We start from the raw sequence: 15701 nt of genomic DNA, 5'->3' as shown, positions 1-15701 counted from the left end.
AGATGAGATGAGAAACGTTGAGATGAGATTAGAAACGTTGAGATGAGATGAGATGAGATGAGAAACGTTGACATGAGATGGGAAATGTTGAGATGAGATGAGATGCAATAATGAGATACGACACAATGCAACATGGTATGATACGGTATGGTCTTAAATGAATGTCTCCAGACATTTCATTTCATAATTTCCATACATTTTTATATTTATCTTATATTTATTTGAATAAAACCAGCTGATATTACGATGATATTTTTTTCTCTCCTGGAGGAAATCACATTATATTTAATGAATGTAACAAAGCAAACTGAGAAAATGCATAAACTTCTATTTTTACACCATTAAGAGTCTTAAATGCAGCAGTTGGGTACCAATAATCTAGCTAATAGAAGCTCAACAGTCTCACCTTAATCAGCTTGGTAACTTCCTAAACCTGCCAAGTCACACAATTGGCAGTCTTGTGTTTCTCTGAGACTTTATGAGTGACATATTTGGAGATTCAGTGATTATTCAATAAAACAGGAATTTGTTTATGAAAGATATAAATACATATAAATCAATCCCTTCATGAGATCTGTCAAATAGAAAATCAGTTAATGGTGCCATATTTTAATTATTGGTGTCTAAGTTGACATTTACATTAAAAATAACACAAGACGACTGATTATTAATGATTTAATGAGGAAATTGTAAAATATCACATTTATAACTGACAGGTAAGGAATGATTAGCCAGTTTGTAGTTACAGTGGAGCAAAAAAAGTATTTAGTCAGCCACCGATTGTGCAAGTTCTCCCACTTAAAATGATGACAGAGGTCAGTAATTTACATCATAGGTACACTTCAACTGTGAGAGACAGAATGTGAAAAAAAATCCATGAATTCACATGGCAGGATTTTTAAAGAATTTATTTGTAAATCAGGGTGGAAAATAAGTATTTGGTCAATAACAAAAATTAAACTCAATACTTTGTAACATAACCTTTGTTGGCAATAACAGAGGTCAAACGATTACTATAGGTCTTTACCAGGTTTGCACACACAGTAGCTGGTATTTTGGCCCATTCCTCCATGCAGATCTTCTCGAGAGCAGTGATGTTTTGGGGCTGTCGCCGAGCAACACGGACTTTCAACTCCCTCCACAGATTTTCTATGGGGTTGAGGTCTGGAGACTGGCTAGGCCACTTCAGGACTTTCAAATGCTTCTTACGGAGCCACTCCTTTGTTGCCCGGGCGGTGTGTTTGGGATCATTGTCGTGTGGGAAGACCCAGCCACGTTTCATCTTCAAAGCTCTCACTGATGGAAGCAGGTTTTGGCTCAGAATCTCACGATACATGGCCCCATTCATTCTGTCCTTAACACGGATCAGTCGTCCTGTCCCCTTAGCAGAAAAACAGCCCCAAAGCATAATGTTCCCACCCCCATGCTTCACAGTAGGTATGGTGTTCTTGGGATGCAACTCAGTATTCTTCTTCCTCCAAACACGACGAGTTGAGTTTATACCAAAAAGTTCTACTTTGGTTTCATCTGACCACATGACATTCTCCCAATCCTCTGCTGTATCATCCATGTGCTCTCTGGCAAACTTCAGATGGGCCTGGACATGCACTGGCTTCAGCAGCGGAACACGTCTGGCACTGCAGGATTTGATTCCCTGCCATTGTAGTGTGTTACTGTTGGTGACCTTTGTTACTGTGGTCCCAGCTCTCTGCAGGTCATTCACCAGGTCCCCCCGTGTGGTTCTGGGATTCTTGCTCACCGTTCTCATGATCATTTTGACCCCACGGGATGAGATCTTGCGTGGAGCCCCAGATCAAGGGAGATTATCAGTGGTCTTGTATGTCTTCCATTTTCTGATAATTGCTCCCACAGTTGATTTTTTCACACCAAGCTGCTTGCCTATTGTAGATTCACTCTTCCCAGTCTGGTGCAGGTCTACAATTCTTTTCCTGGTGTCCTTCGAAAGCTCTTTGGTCTTGGCCATAGTGGAGTTTGGAATCTGAATGTTTGAAGCTGTGGACAGGTGTCTTTTATACAGATAATGAGTTCAAACAGGTGCCATTAATACAGGTAACGAGTGGAGGACAGAAAAGCTTCTTAAAGAAGACGTTACAGGTCTGTGAGAGCCAGAGATTTTCCTTGTTTGAAGTGACCAAATACTTATTTTCCACCCTGATTTACAAATAAATTCTTAAAAAATCCTGCCATGTGAATTCATGGATTTTTTTTCACATTCTGTCTCTCACAGTTGAAGTGTACCTATGATGAAAATTACTGACCTCTGTCATCATTTTAAGTGGGAGAACTTGCACAATCGGTGGCTGACTAAATACTTTTTTGCCCCACTGTAAATTCAAGCATTTTTGGACATTTTAGCTTGTAGAACAAATTTAGTTCAGATTCATGTAAACTTGTGCAAAAAAAACCCACTTTTAAAACATGTTTTCTGTTATTTTACAAGGACAGTAGTGTCCTCGCTGCTGGCATGGATCAGTGCCATTTTATTGATTCCTTTTTCCATTACCAAGTGAAATTACTCACGGTGCTAAGCGTCACGACAGCGTCCTCTCAGAGCTGATTTTACTGTCTACAGTCAGACTGATGAAGAAACACAAAGTCGTTAAAAGTCTACAAAAGGAGTGTGGCTGAGATTTATTTTTATTTCTGGCTCCACGGGGATGGAGTGCATTAAAGGAAATAACACTGCTGTTGTAACTCGTGCAGGGGAAGTAATGATGCAAATTTAAACAGAAAGACAACAAGGCTGGACTGATGCTGCAAATCAGAAACACTGAAGAACGTTTTCTAGGCTGGGGGGTCTGATTTTCTACAGAATGTGTGTGCTTTATTATTTTTTCCTCGTGTTTACTTTGGGTATTTGATGCAGTAAATCTCCGACAAGCACGATGATTAGAAATGTTACTAAGAATCAGAATCAGAAGTTTTTATTGCCATATGTGTGCCAAGTCACAACATTAGGAAATTGCTGCGGTATTTTGGTGCAGAAGGTAAGATAGAAAAAAAATTGATTAAGAGATAAGCAAATATAAGAACTAATAAAACACTCATGATAAAATTATTAATGTAAAAAGTGGCAAGAATTAGAGAAGCAGCTATCTACTCCATGTAGTTACTAATCTGAGTGTTTGTTGAATGGTTCAAGCACAGCATCGGGTCACGTGACTGGGACCAATCAACTTGAGTGGGCTGCCCTAGGATTTTCATTCAAAAGTCCAACTGCAGAGGGGAAGAAACTGTTTTTGTGGCGAGAGGTTCTGGTCCGAATGGATCTGAGCCTTCTGCCAGATGGGAGCGAGTCGAAGAGACTGTGTCCAGGGTGAGACGAGTCAGCTATTATCCGACCTGCACGCCTCAATGTCCTAGAGGTGTACAGATCTTGAATGGAGGGGAGTTTGCAGCCAATGACCTTCTCTGCAGAGCGCACGACACGCTGCAGCCTCTTCTTGTCCCTGGTGGTAGCTCCAGCGTACCACACGGTGATGGAGGAGGTGAGGATGGACTCGATGATAGCGGTGTAGAATTGCCTCATTGACTGTGGTGATAGGTTGAATTTCTTCAACTGCCTCAGGAAGTACATCCTCTGCTGGGCCTTTTTTCTGATGGTGGTGATGGTGGGCTCCCATTTGAGGTCCTGGGTGATGGTGGTGCCCAGGAAGCGACATGAGTCCACCATCGTGATGGGAGTGTCAGACAGGTTTAAGGGGGCGATGGGGTGTGTGTGTTTCCTAAAGTCCACAACAACCTCCGCTGTCTTCTGGGTGTTTAGCACCAGGTTGTTGTGGCTGCACCAGGACACCAGCCGTTCAGCCTCCATTCTGTAGACGGACTCAGCCCCATTAGAGAAGAGTCCGATGATGGTGGTGTCGTCAACAAACTTAATTAGTTTGACAGACTCATGCTTGGAGGTGCAGCTCCAAGCTGCACCTGGCGTTACATTCAGGCGTTCAGGCGTTACATGAACACATGTAGCGCCTGAACAGTCTCCTCTTTGAAAAGCATTTCAAATTAAAAATATAATGAATAAACTGAATTTGCTTTTCATTAAATACCATAAAATTGGCAAAGCTTCTAAATAAAGAGACATAAAAAAGCATTTTATTCATAAATAATGACTTTAAAAATTGTGTTTGTTTCTTGGTGTTTGAAGACACGATTTTCATGCAGGTCAAAAGTTTAAAAAAAAATTTAATTAAGATAATTTATGCACATTTAAGTGTTTTCAGACTCAGAGGAGCTTTATTGATCCCTCTGGGAGATTCTGTTTATTACAGTGGCAGCAGCAACACGTTCAGTAGCAGTAGCACATTTAATAGTAATTAATACGTTAATAAAGGGGGAGTGAGTAAATGAAGAGATAAAAATAGAGATTATCATCATTCTTAATCACTATTTACGTCTTCAAACAATTGTGACACAATATTGAGATTTGAAATTCATCCAAAACACGTAAAATAAACCGTTGGTAGTGATAATTGTGATAGGAATTGTTTTTAATTGGTAAAGCATAAAGAACAGCTTAAATACACTGCTCACAAAAGTTAAAGGAACACTTTAAAGAAACACATTAGATACATCAGATCTCAATATGAAGTTGGATATCTATACAAATAACAACAGGGCAATGTCTTAGGATCAAAAGGATGCCAAGTCTTTTAATAGAAATAAAAGTTATCAGCCTACAGAGGGCTCAGTTGTGTTGACACCATAAAATCGGAGTGAAATGAAGATGTGGCAAGCTAGTCCATTATTTCAAAAACTTAATTTCTGCAACTCAAATTGCTTTTCAGTATCTTGTGTGGCCCCACGAGCTTGTATGTATGCTTGACAACGTCGGGGCATGCTCCTAATGAGACAACGGATGGTGTCTTGTGGCCTTTCCTCCCAGATCTGTGTGACGGCATCCCTGAGCTCTTCTACAGTCTGAGGAGCAACCTGGCGCCGCCTAATGGACCGAAACATAATGTCCCACAGATGTTCTATTGGGTTTAAGTCAGGGGATCGTGAAGGCCCTTCAATTGTTTCAATTCCTTCATCCTCCAGGTACTGCCTGCATACTCTTGCTACATGAGGCCGGGCGTTGTTGTGCATTAGGAGAGAACCAGGACCTTCTGCATCAGCGTAGGGTCTGACAAAGGGTTCAAGGATTTCATCTCGATACCTTATGGCAGTCAGAGCACCATTTCCTGGGCAGTAGAGGTCTGTGCGTCCCTCCATGGATATGCCTCCCCAGACCATCACTGACCCACCACCAAACCTGTCATGTTGAACGATGTTGCAGGCAGCACAACGTTCTCCTTGTCTTCTCCAGACTCTTTCACGTCTATCACAGGCGCTCAGGGTGAACCTGCTCTCGTCTGTAAAAAGTACAGGGCGCCAGTGGCGGACTTGCCAACTCTGGTGTTCTTGAGCAAATGCCAGTCGAGCTCTACGGTGCTGGGCAGTGAGCACAGGGCCCACTACAGGACGTCGGGCCCTCAGGCCATCTTCATGAAGTCTGTTCCTGATTGTTTGGATAGAGACATTCACACCAGTGGCCCTCTGGAGGTCATTCTGTAGGGCACGAGCAGTGCTCAGCCTGTTCCGCCTTGCACAAAGGAGCAGGTATCGGTCCTGCTGATGGGTTGCGGACCTTCTACGGCCCTCTCCAGCTCTCCGAGAAAAACCGCCAGTCTCCTGAAATCTCCTCCATGTTCTGGAGATTGTGCTGGGAGACACATTAAACCTACTTGCTGCAGCACGTGTGGATGTGCCATCCTGGAGAAGTTGGACAACCTGTGCAACTTCTGTAGGGTTAAGGAATCGCCTCATACTGCTAGTAGAGAGAGCCAAAACTAGCATGAGTGGAAAACCAGCCGATAAAGATCAAGAGGGAGAAACTTGAAATGACCTCTACACGCTAAACCAGTCCTGTTTAGAGGGTTTTGTAATTGTTGTCACTTTAGTGCACCTGTCGTTAAGTCCATGAACACCAATACAGCTGAAAGTGATTAACAATGCCCTCAGCTGCTTAATCAACCAGTGATAATAATCAGACAGGTTTAATTGATTTCATGCCAGGCCCAATAAAAACAGTGTTCCTTTAATTCTTGTGAGCAGTGAATTTTTGCTGTGATTTCAACTTTGAATTATTGGTTGGTGTAAAGTCACAATGATGCCGCTAGATGGCGACATTATACAATCAAATCCAATCTAACGTGTTACTATGAGTCTAGAATTATTGGTGCTGCTAGAGAACTGTTTCATATTTTACACTATGTGTGCGTTTGGATGCACAAACGTGTGTTTGAGTGTTTTACAAGGCCAGAGCAGACTGGATTTGCTACAAAAGTTTTTCTAGAGCTACACATGCGCATTCTGAACAAGCGAGCGAGCCGCCCTTCCCTTCTTCCTTCTGGCTCCGCACGCCCGCAGCTTTGTGCGGGACAACAGCACTGAGTTTATTTGCTTCTGTATTTGGACGCTTTTCAACGAAATATGGAGAGTCCGCATCGCCCAGTAAACGGTAGGCTCACGGGGGTCTGGAACTCTGGATAAATGTCGTCCAGGAGGAGTTAGGAGGTGTTGTTTTCATGTGTGTTCGCCCCATTTTCAACATGGCGTACCCCCTACTCCGAGATGGCGGTGCGTTTGTGCGGCATCACCACGGAGCTTACGTGTGTATCAGTTAAAGTGTTGACCCTAATATGATTCATTTTAGTGATTTAGCTACTTGTCTTTGAAAGCTTTGATCTGCTTACATGTTTTAACCAGTGAATGAATTTTGTAGTGAGTCTACAGCTTTCAAATGCTGCGTGCGAGGATTTCAACTTACGCCACAGTTAGCTTTACTGGCTAAAAACAAACAACGTATCTGAAAAACTAAGTCGATTATCGACACGTATTCTTGCGTCATTTATGTTTAAACGCCCTTAGCACGTTCATATACCATGTAATATAGTTGACTCCGTAAAACAGACACTACTGATACTGTAAATATTATTAAATTACTTAGATCGTGATTTGCAGTTCTTATTTACAACAAAGCCAGCAGTCCGTGAACGCATCAAGGGGGAGCGTTGGTGTATGGCAGACCGTTATAACATTTAATGAACCATGCATGCGCTTCACTTGTTAATATCCATAAAAATCTTTTTTTTTTGTTTAAATTAAAGACGTCTGAACTAGAATTCGTGTTATTGAAAATTATACTGAAAGGACAAAACTATCAAGAATGCGTTTTTAAAATTAAATTTGAAATTAGTATTTCTAATGGGTATTTAATATTTTAGTTTAAAAAGTAAAGTCAAATATCCAGAAGGGATTTCTTTTTGTCCACAGTAAACATTTAATTAGTATCAGATACTTCCCTGGTCAGATTATATAAACATATCCATATGTTTTTTTTATCTGATATTTTGATCCACTTAAATTTGCTGTCGACTTTTGTTCACTGAAAACACGTTTTTTCAGATCCACCTCTGCTGCTGCCGTCTCTTCGGCTCTTCATTCCTCCCCTCCGCCTGGTGTCTGCATCCATGTGGCACATCGTGCAAATGGGGAGCGTGCAGGATTACGGGATGGTGGAGGAGTTCATCAGCACGGTCACAGAAATAGTTCCAGAGCTGTTGAACGCAGACCAGAAAGCTCAGCTCCTCCTGGGACTCCGAGCACGAGTAAGCGAAGGCCTCTGACCTGTGTTTGCCGTCTGAGCTGCTCTGTCTGACACATCTGCTCTCTTGATGAAAACATTTCTGCAGGTTGTTCTGGAAATGTGTCGATCTGAGCAGATCTCGGACACAGAAGCCATCGAGATGCACCTGGACCAGATAAAGACTCTGGTGTCGACGTGGGCAGCGCAGGTTGGCTTCTGAAAGTGCGATCATCATCGGGGAAAAGTTTTTTTCTGCTTTAACTGCAGCTGTTTGTTTGCTTTCAGCCTTGTTTTACAGATCTCAGTTTTCCAGAAACAAACTTTGTGGATCAAGTTGAATTGTTGCTAAAAGACTCAGAAGAGAAGAAGAGGTTCTTCCAGGTTGTTTAATTTTGCTGACATTAAGCTTTTTACTTCTAAACTCTTTAAGCAAACAAAGTAAACAATGGAAAATGTTGATTGTTTGTTTTTCCTCCAGGATGTTTTTCCTGCTGATTTTGGACCTGATTATGACCACGCCCTGCAGATGCTCATGCTGGACTTCCTGTCCAGACTGGAGAAGCTTCTCCCAGTTCCAGACATCCAGCAGGTACTGGATAATTAATGCCATCCCTCACCTCCTCTGACTCTTCTCACCCAGCTTTCAAATGAAGATCATGAAACCAACCTGGCCCTGTTTGGAAAAAGTAACCGTTTAATGAATAATTAGCTGTGATAAACCAAATTAGCACACCCAGGCCTGATTTCTGTGGCTTTAATATCCTACGTTTAACTCATTCGCCGCCAGCTTTTCTCACCGTTTTTACTGTTTTTTTAAGAGTCACAGAACGTTGCACGCTAGGATGATGTCGACGCCAAAACAACCAAAACAAAGAGGAGACTCACCTCTTACATCAGGAAGAATCAGCGCGTTTTGAGCGTTATCCATTCTTTCATAACCCGTTGTTGAATTGTGATCGGCAGAAGCTTTTCCGGTTCGCGCCTCACTTTTTTTTTACAGCAGCGGCCCAAAACGATCTCCTAACACATGGATGTTCTGCTTCCTGATCACGTGACATGTGACGTACGCGGATGAAGATCGGCTTTAGAGCTGAGATGTTTGTTCTCACGGTGCGGGGGCTCGTCCGACGCCCACTCCCTCTTTGACCAGAATACTGCATTTGCAACTTCAGAATGCCAGACCTGTTGACTTAGAAAAGATTTGGCTGACATACCTGGCGCTGCAGTCTGCTTCCAGCACGTTTCCTGCATGTTTTAGATCATGAACACAGATGGTTTGTTTGATTTGGCGACAAACCGCTGCTGTAGACACTAATGAAGGCTGAGGAGACGTTTCAGCTGTCAGATTAAGGTGTTAAAAAGAGAAACGGTACAACAAAGAGGTAAGTTTCACTTTTGCCTTGACCACAATGGACACTGGGGGGTGCTAAAGGCAAAATTGCGAAGTGTGCCTTTAAACTCCTACAGCCATCCTTCTCTGGAGTTTCAACACATCCTGACCTAGACCAGAACATCCTGAAGGTGAACGTCTGACTGTTGACCTTAAACAGGCTATTCACGCTGGAAACCCTTCCAATATGGCTGAATAAAAACCAGCAAAGATGCTTGGGATGTCATTCCTCCACTGACGAGTCTCATGACTAGTTATCACAAACACCTGATTCTGACTTTTAGGTTTGGGCTTAAATACTTTTCCTCGCAGGTTCCAGTTTGTTTGAGGAGACTTTTTTCCCCCCTTTAATAAATGAAATTCTCTTTTCAAACCCACATCCTGATTTTGTTCAGGTTTTATTGATCTGACATGAAAGTTTGTTTGAAACAAAGATGTTCTTGTTGTTTAGACAGCCTCCATGCTCGGTGCCGACCCAGCCGCCCTGGAGGAGTGTGTGCGCTCGGTACCCAACACCCTGCACCTGAAAGCGGTTCTGACGTACCACACAGGTCTCGGACATTTTCATGTCTCTAGTGAGTCTCCTCTACGTGTGTTTTTGTTTGTTTGTCTCATATTTGATGATGTTATGAAATAAACATCAATCCACTGAATAATAGTGGTGTAATCAGGACTGGACGACGTAGAGATTTAAAAACTATTGATATCATTTCAAACCATCGACTTATATACTGGACAATTCGTGTCCATAGGCACCAATTATAAGTTTTTGTGCCAAAATGGGAGGTTCCCACCACCGCCATTTTGACCATGTCACAGGTTTCGTCAAGCCCAGACAATTCCATAAAAGGTAAAAGAGGTGGGGCTGTAAGGCTGGGATCAAATGACGACACCCGTCGAACTGAAGTGATGTAGCTACAAGCTAACCCAAAGCTAACGCGGAGGTGGGCTAAAGGAGGTAGCTACCTAGCTACAACCGGAGTTAACTGTGCACAACACCAGAGCTTCTGAGTCAGAGATACGCCGGGCTGACCGCTGGCTAAAACCGGGTGGAACAGTGAGGTCTCCCGAGACCTCCACAAGCCGGCAGCCGCGCAGCAGACAGGCTCCTCTGCGGTCAGAGATGCGCCGAGCTGCCGCTGAGGGGAGGGGACCGTACCGATAGTGGGAACCCAGCTCCACCAACATGTTATATTTCAACCCATTTTCTAAAGTGCAGCATTATGTTAAATGCACCGGGTTTTACCCTATTACATTTAAATTTCATGGTTAAACAGTACATGTTAAAATCTAAGCTCAGCTAGTGCAAGAGCGGCAGTGACCTAAAATACATAAATATAATTTTACTTACCGAAAAAATGAAGTGGAGACTCCTTGGACACTCTATTAGTGCAATTAATGCCACAGCAAGTCATTTTGTCCAACAATTGCACAAATAATATCCAAAAAAAGAAAACACAAATGCAACAACTAATGGTGGCACAACTAATAGTAAGTAAGTAAGTAAACTTTATTTGTATAGCACCTTTCCCAGGCATAAGCCACAAGGTGCTTGACAACATTTTAAAAGTTTAAACAAGAAATGAGAAAATAAAAACTATGAATAAAAACAATTAATAAAAATAAATAAAAACATATCATAAAAGGCCAAGACCACACAGAAAACATAACAGCCCTAAAATAACTAGACGCATGCCTGGACAAATAAATGAGTCTTAAGCTCACTCTTGAACTTGTCGACAGAATCAAAAGAACGCAGAGTGAGGGGTCGGTTATTCCAGAGCTTAGGAGCTACAGCTTCAAATGAGCGCTCACCTCTAGTGTGATAGTTAGTGCGAGGAACTTTGAGCAGATTAAGATCCCCACTCCCCAGAGCCCGCATGGGGTGTAGGGTTGGATCAGTTCTCCAACGTAGGAGGGAGCTTGTCCATGCAGGGCTCTGAAAACCAGAACCAAAATCTTAAACTTAAACCTAAAAGACACAGGCAGCCAATGAAGTTCCTTTAGGATGGGGGATATGTGAGACCTCCTATTCGTGTGCATCAGGATTCTTGCAGCAGAGTTCTGCACTAGTTGCAGACAATGGAGCTCCTTCTTGTTCAGACTAGAAAATAAACTATTACGGTAGTCTTAAAAGGCATGAATGTGGAGCTCCAAATCATTTCTTGACACCATACGTCTAAGCTTCGAGATGTTCCTTAGTTGAAAAAAGCAGTTTCTCGTTAGCTGCTTACAGTGCTGCACAAAAGACAGTTCACTGTCAAAGATGACTCCTAAATTTCTAAGGCTTAACTTCACAGATCAGCCCAAATCACCCAAGTACTGCTTAATCTCCAGGACAGAACCAACAGGGGCAACAACCAGAGTTTCTGTTTTGTTAGCATTTAGCTGCAGGGAATTTTCATTAAGCCATTTCTTCATCTCCACTAAACAATGGAGCAAAGAGTCTAACTTATTCAGCTCAGACTGCTTAAAAGAGCAGTATAGCTGAATGTCATCAGCAAATAGGTGGAATCTTACCCAAATGGGCCAAATACAACAAGAAAAAAGAACAGGACCCAGGACGGAGCCTTGGGGCACTCCACTCAACAATTCTGCATATTCTGACCTTATTTGTTTTGCTGTAACACTAAAGCTACGTTCTGATAAATAAGAGGAGAACCACTGAAGGACTGTCCCTGATAGTCCAACAAAACTAATGGTCCAAGTTGAGAGACTGAAAATGGTGGAACAGTTTCCAAGCCAGACCGAGGCTCTACTGAGGCCTTTCCCCGGAGCTAGCTCTGTGGTCACGTGGGTCGGATGCTCATTAATTATTCAGAATTTTAGGCTTTTAATACACTTAAACAGAAGAGTGAGAAAAAAAAATCACCCCCCCTCAGAGTTGTCATGAGTGTAAACTAGATCATTTAAACCAAAAACATGTTTTGGTACCAGGCTGTAAACATATTTATTTCTGCTGTGAAATTGGTATTTTTAACATGGGAGTCAATGAGGATTTGCTCGCTTCTGACACCAGCCCCTAGTGGATGAGGGTGGAACTGCAATTTTTGTCACTTCCACGTTGGCTTTATTTTCATACCAGTATTATGGGGGCTTGTTTCAAACGCGACACAAGATGACCAAGTAAAGTTTGTATAAATATACGACCTGTGAATTTGTAGAGTTGGCATTCTCCAGCTAGCCAGCTGCTTCTCCGTCTACGATCTGATATGACCCAAATTATTTACGTAGTTTATAAATGTATAATAAATAAAAGTGTGTATGTGACATTTGGGACATTTTGCTTTGGGGTTTCACTGATTCTTTTGTAAATATTTTGCATGAAGGAAAATATCCAGATATTTATCTCATAGTCTGCTAAAAATTAACCAAAAATATTGAGATGTATGTGTTGGTCATCTCCCAGCCCCAGGTGTAACCAAGGAATGGCTGAAATTCGTTAAGAACGACAGAAATTTGTTTTTTTTATTTCCCTGCAGATGAAGCTCAAACCATCCTGTCCTCTGTCGGGAACAGTATCCTGTCCTCGCTGTCCTTTCCTCGAGTGGAGAAGGTTGTGATCCATCCTGACCAGATACAGCCTCCGTCAGAGCAGATGCAAAACGACATGAGCGTGAAAATTGAGGATGGAAGTGTGGCACTGCTGGACTACATTCAGACGGAGCAGCCGGCCAGTCACGTTGAGCTCGGCGATCACGAAAAAGCCGAACCTAGCGCGCAGGAAGCCGCTGAAGAAACGGCATGTGAGGATTTAGGTGACGCCTTACAGCCGGCAGCTCCACAGCCACCGCAGCAAAGCAGGAGGCTTCACCTGAGGAGAAAAGCTTCAAAAGTGAAGAACGATTCAGTGAAGAAAAAAAGAAAACGGTACCCCAAGACTAAAACGTGCCCTGTGTGCAGTAAGACGTTTCTCCGCGCTGCTGCCATGAGGCGGCACCAGGACATTCATAACGGCAAGCAGGACTTCAAGTCCAAATGCAGCGACTGCGGCAAACGGTTCAGAGATCAGTACGATTTGAATCGGCACATGATGCGTGTTCACGTGAAGGGAGAGAATCCAAACGGCGACGAGGTACAGCAAACGAGAGTTCCCACCACCTCTGAGAGTTCAGAGGGTAAAACCTGTCCGCTGTGTGGGAAGTATTTTGCTCGGCCAGAAGACATGGAGCGGCACATGAAGTCCCACTCGGACCACCGGCCACACGAGTGTTCCTTCTGTGAAAAGAAGTTCAAGAATCCCTACGTGCTGAAGAGGCATGAGAAGGAGATTTGTAAGAGAAGAGACCAGAAACGGACAGGAACTCCAGAAACATGTGAGACTCCAAAACTTCCTTCAGAGAGACTCGAGGTGGAGATCTGTAATAGCCAAGAACACCTCGAAAATCTCTCAAACCAAGACAAACCATCCGCTCCATCGTTGTTTTTAGAAGATCCCGATAAAGGTAAATATTGTCCCATGTGCAGCAGGTTTCTTCACAGCACCAGAGACCTAAAGAAGCATCTCCGGTCCCACTCTGAGGAGCGGCCCTTCGTCTGCGTCACATGTGAGAAAGGCTTCAAGTACAAAGACACCATAAAGAAGCATCAGGTCATCAAAGGTCACGACGGCATCAGGGTGGAGCGCTGTGAGAGGCTGGAACAGATTCTTGCCGAAGTCTCAACTCAGAATTTCGCCGCCAGTGAGCGAAAAGAAAATGACTCCGAAGCACCGGCAAACACTTGGGACGAGAGTCCGTTTGCACCCGTCCCAACCATCACTAATAAAAACCTCAAGGTGTGTCCCGTCTGCTCCAAGTCGTTCGATCGATTCAAAACGCTGAACAAGCACATTCAGTCCCACACAGAGGATCGACCCTATCACTGCATCCACTGCGAGAGGCGCTTCAAACACATAGACAATCTCAAGCGGCACCAGCTGTACGCCGTTTGCCGTAACAAAACCACGCGGTTCACGCGGACAAATCGCGCCTCTAAAAGCGGTGTGAGCGGAGGCGATCCCCAACGCCCACTGCCCAAGATGCCTGTGTGGTGCTCAAACTGTGGCAAAAACTTTGATTGCCTGTCTGCCTTGGAGGAGCATCAGGAGACCGTTTGCAGACCGGAAACGTGCGGTGCAAAGAGATGTCCAGACTGCGGAAAAGAGTTCAAGACCATGACGACGCTCAAGGTGCACCAGAGGATTCACAATCCGCTCTTCTGCAAGGAGTGCAAGAAGGTGCTTTCCAACAAGCCCGCTTTTGAGAGACACAAGCTGTTGCACCGGCCGATGCAGTGCACCATGTGCGAGGAGACTTTCATCATACTGAGACGCTTGAGGGAGCACTACGAGAAGCAGCACAACTTCGTCGGACCCTTTCCCTGTGATCAGTGTGACAAGTCCTTCACCCTCCTCTCCTACCTCGTCATCCACCAGCGGATACACAAGGAAGAGTTTCCGTTTGTCTGCAACAAGTGCCCCGAGAAGTTCAGGTCCTCCAACTGTCTGACGGTGCATCAGCGAAAGCACACCGGCGAGAAACCCTTCCTCTGCTGGCAGTGCGGCAAGTGTTACCGGGCCGCCTCTGAGCTCCGGCTGCACATGGGAACCCACTCAGAGGAGAGACCCTGGGCCTGCACGCAGTGCGACATGGCTTACCGCACAAAGCAGCAGCTCAGAAATCACGTGGAACAAGTCCACATTGGCGTCCGGTTTCCTTGCCATACCTGCGGGAAGAATTTCATGAAAGAGATGTCACTGAAAAGGCACGAGCTCCTGCACACCGGGGAGAGGCCTTACCCCTGCAAAGATTGCAGTAAAACCTTCCTGACGGGTAACGAGCTCCTGCGGCACAGCAGGTACCACACCGGCGAACGGCCGTACAAATGCGACGTGTGCAGCAAAGCCTTCATCCAGTCCAGCTACCTAAAGATACACATGCGCCTCCACACAGGAGAGAAGCCGTACAAATGCGACATTTGTGACAAAGGCTTCAGGCTGTCGAGTCACATGAAGAAACACAAACGGACGCACACCGGGAAGCAAAAGGGCTTCATCTGCGAGGAGTGTGGGTTAATTTTCTACCAGAAGAAGCTGCTGGAGGAACACGCAGCGTCTCATCAGGAGAAGCATGACACATTTCCTCATGAAATTGAGATACAGTTTCAGTAGAGATCCTTATTCCTATGAACCGGTACGTCTTAAGAGAAACTAGTCCAAGCTTGTTATTTTATGTTGTCTTTTGAATCCGTATCTTGCTTTTAAAACGATTGAACACATGTAAAAACGGTGAATAATTCCTGTAGATTCATTAAAGAAACCTGCCTTCAGCATCAATTTCTGTCATTTTTTTAATTTAAAGGACAAAGTTTAAAATATTTGTCACACTATGAACTTGACTTTCATCTTTATGCTGATGACTGTCAGGTCTGTGCTCCTATTAAAGCTAAGGTATTAGCTCTGAGTTGTCTTTGTTAGGTTAATGACTGGTTATAGTTTTCTCCAGATTAACGAGTAAGACTGAGTTGATTATGTTTGCACCGAGTGGCGCTCCTGTAGATACTCGGTCGTTGATGCGTGGCTTTTCATATGAGGCAAAGGAGGTTGTTTCTAATTTGGGTGTTAAGATTGATTCTCAGCTTAATTTTGATGACCAAGTAAGGTTAAATCCTTTTTGACAA

At 43.8% G+C, this 15701-nt stretch overlaps 1 protein-coding gene across 1 annotated transcript; it reads left to right on the top strand.

Annotated features, from left to right (window-relative positions):
• Positions 1-6228: 6228 nt before the first annotated feature.
• On the top strand, positions 6229-15353 carry LOC139061518 (zinc finger protein 14-like). The gene is made up of 7 exons (XM_015961306.3): positions 6229-6523; positions 7471-7673; positions 7758-7859; positions 7937-8032; positions 8130-8240; positions 9493-9616; positions 12524-15353. The coding sequence occupies exons 1-7, from the start codon at positions 6496-6498 to the stop codon at positions 15190-15192; spliced, it is 3333 nt and encodes a 1110-aa protein (XP_015816792.3). The 5' UTR covers positions 6229-6495; the 3' UTR covers positions 15193-15353.
• The last annotated feature ends 348 nt before the right edge of the window (positions 15354-15701 follow it).

This window comes from Nothobranchius furzeri, chromosome 1, assembly GCF_043380555.1.
Source record: "Nothobranchius furzeri strain GRZ-AD chromosome 1, NfurGRZ-RIMD1, whole genome shotgun sequence".
Classification (NCBI taxonomy): Eukaryota; Metazoa; Chordata; class Actinopteri; order Cyprinodontiformes; family Nothobranchiidae; genus Nothobranchius; species Nothobranchius furzeri.
The sequence above is the reverse complement of the archived record's forward strand: the minus strand, read 5'-3'. Positions and strand labels throughout refer to the sequence as shown.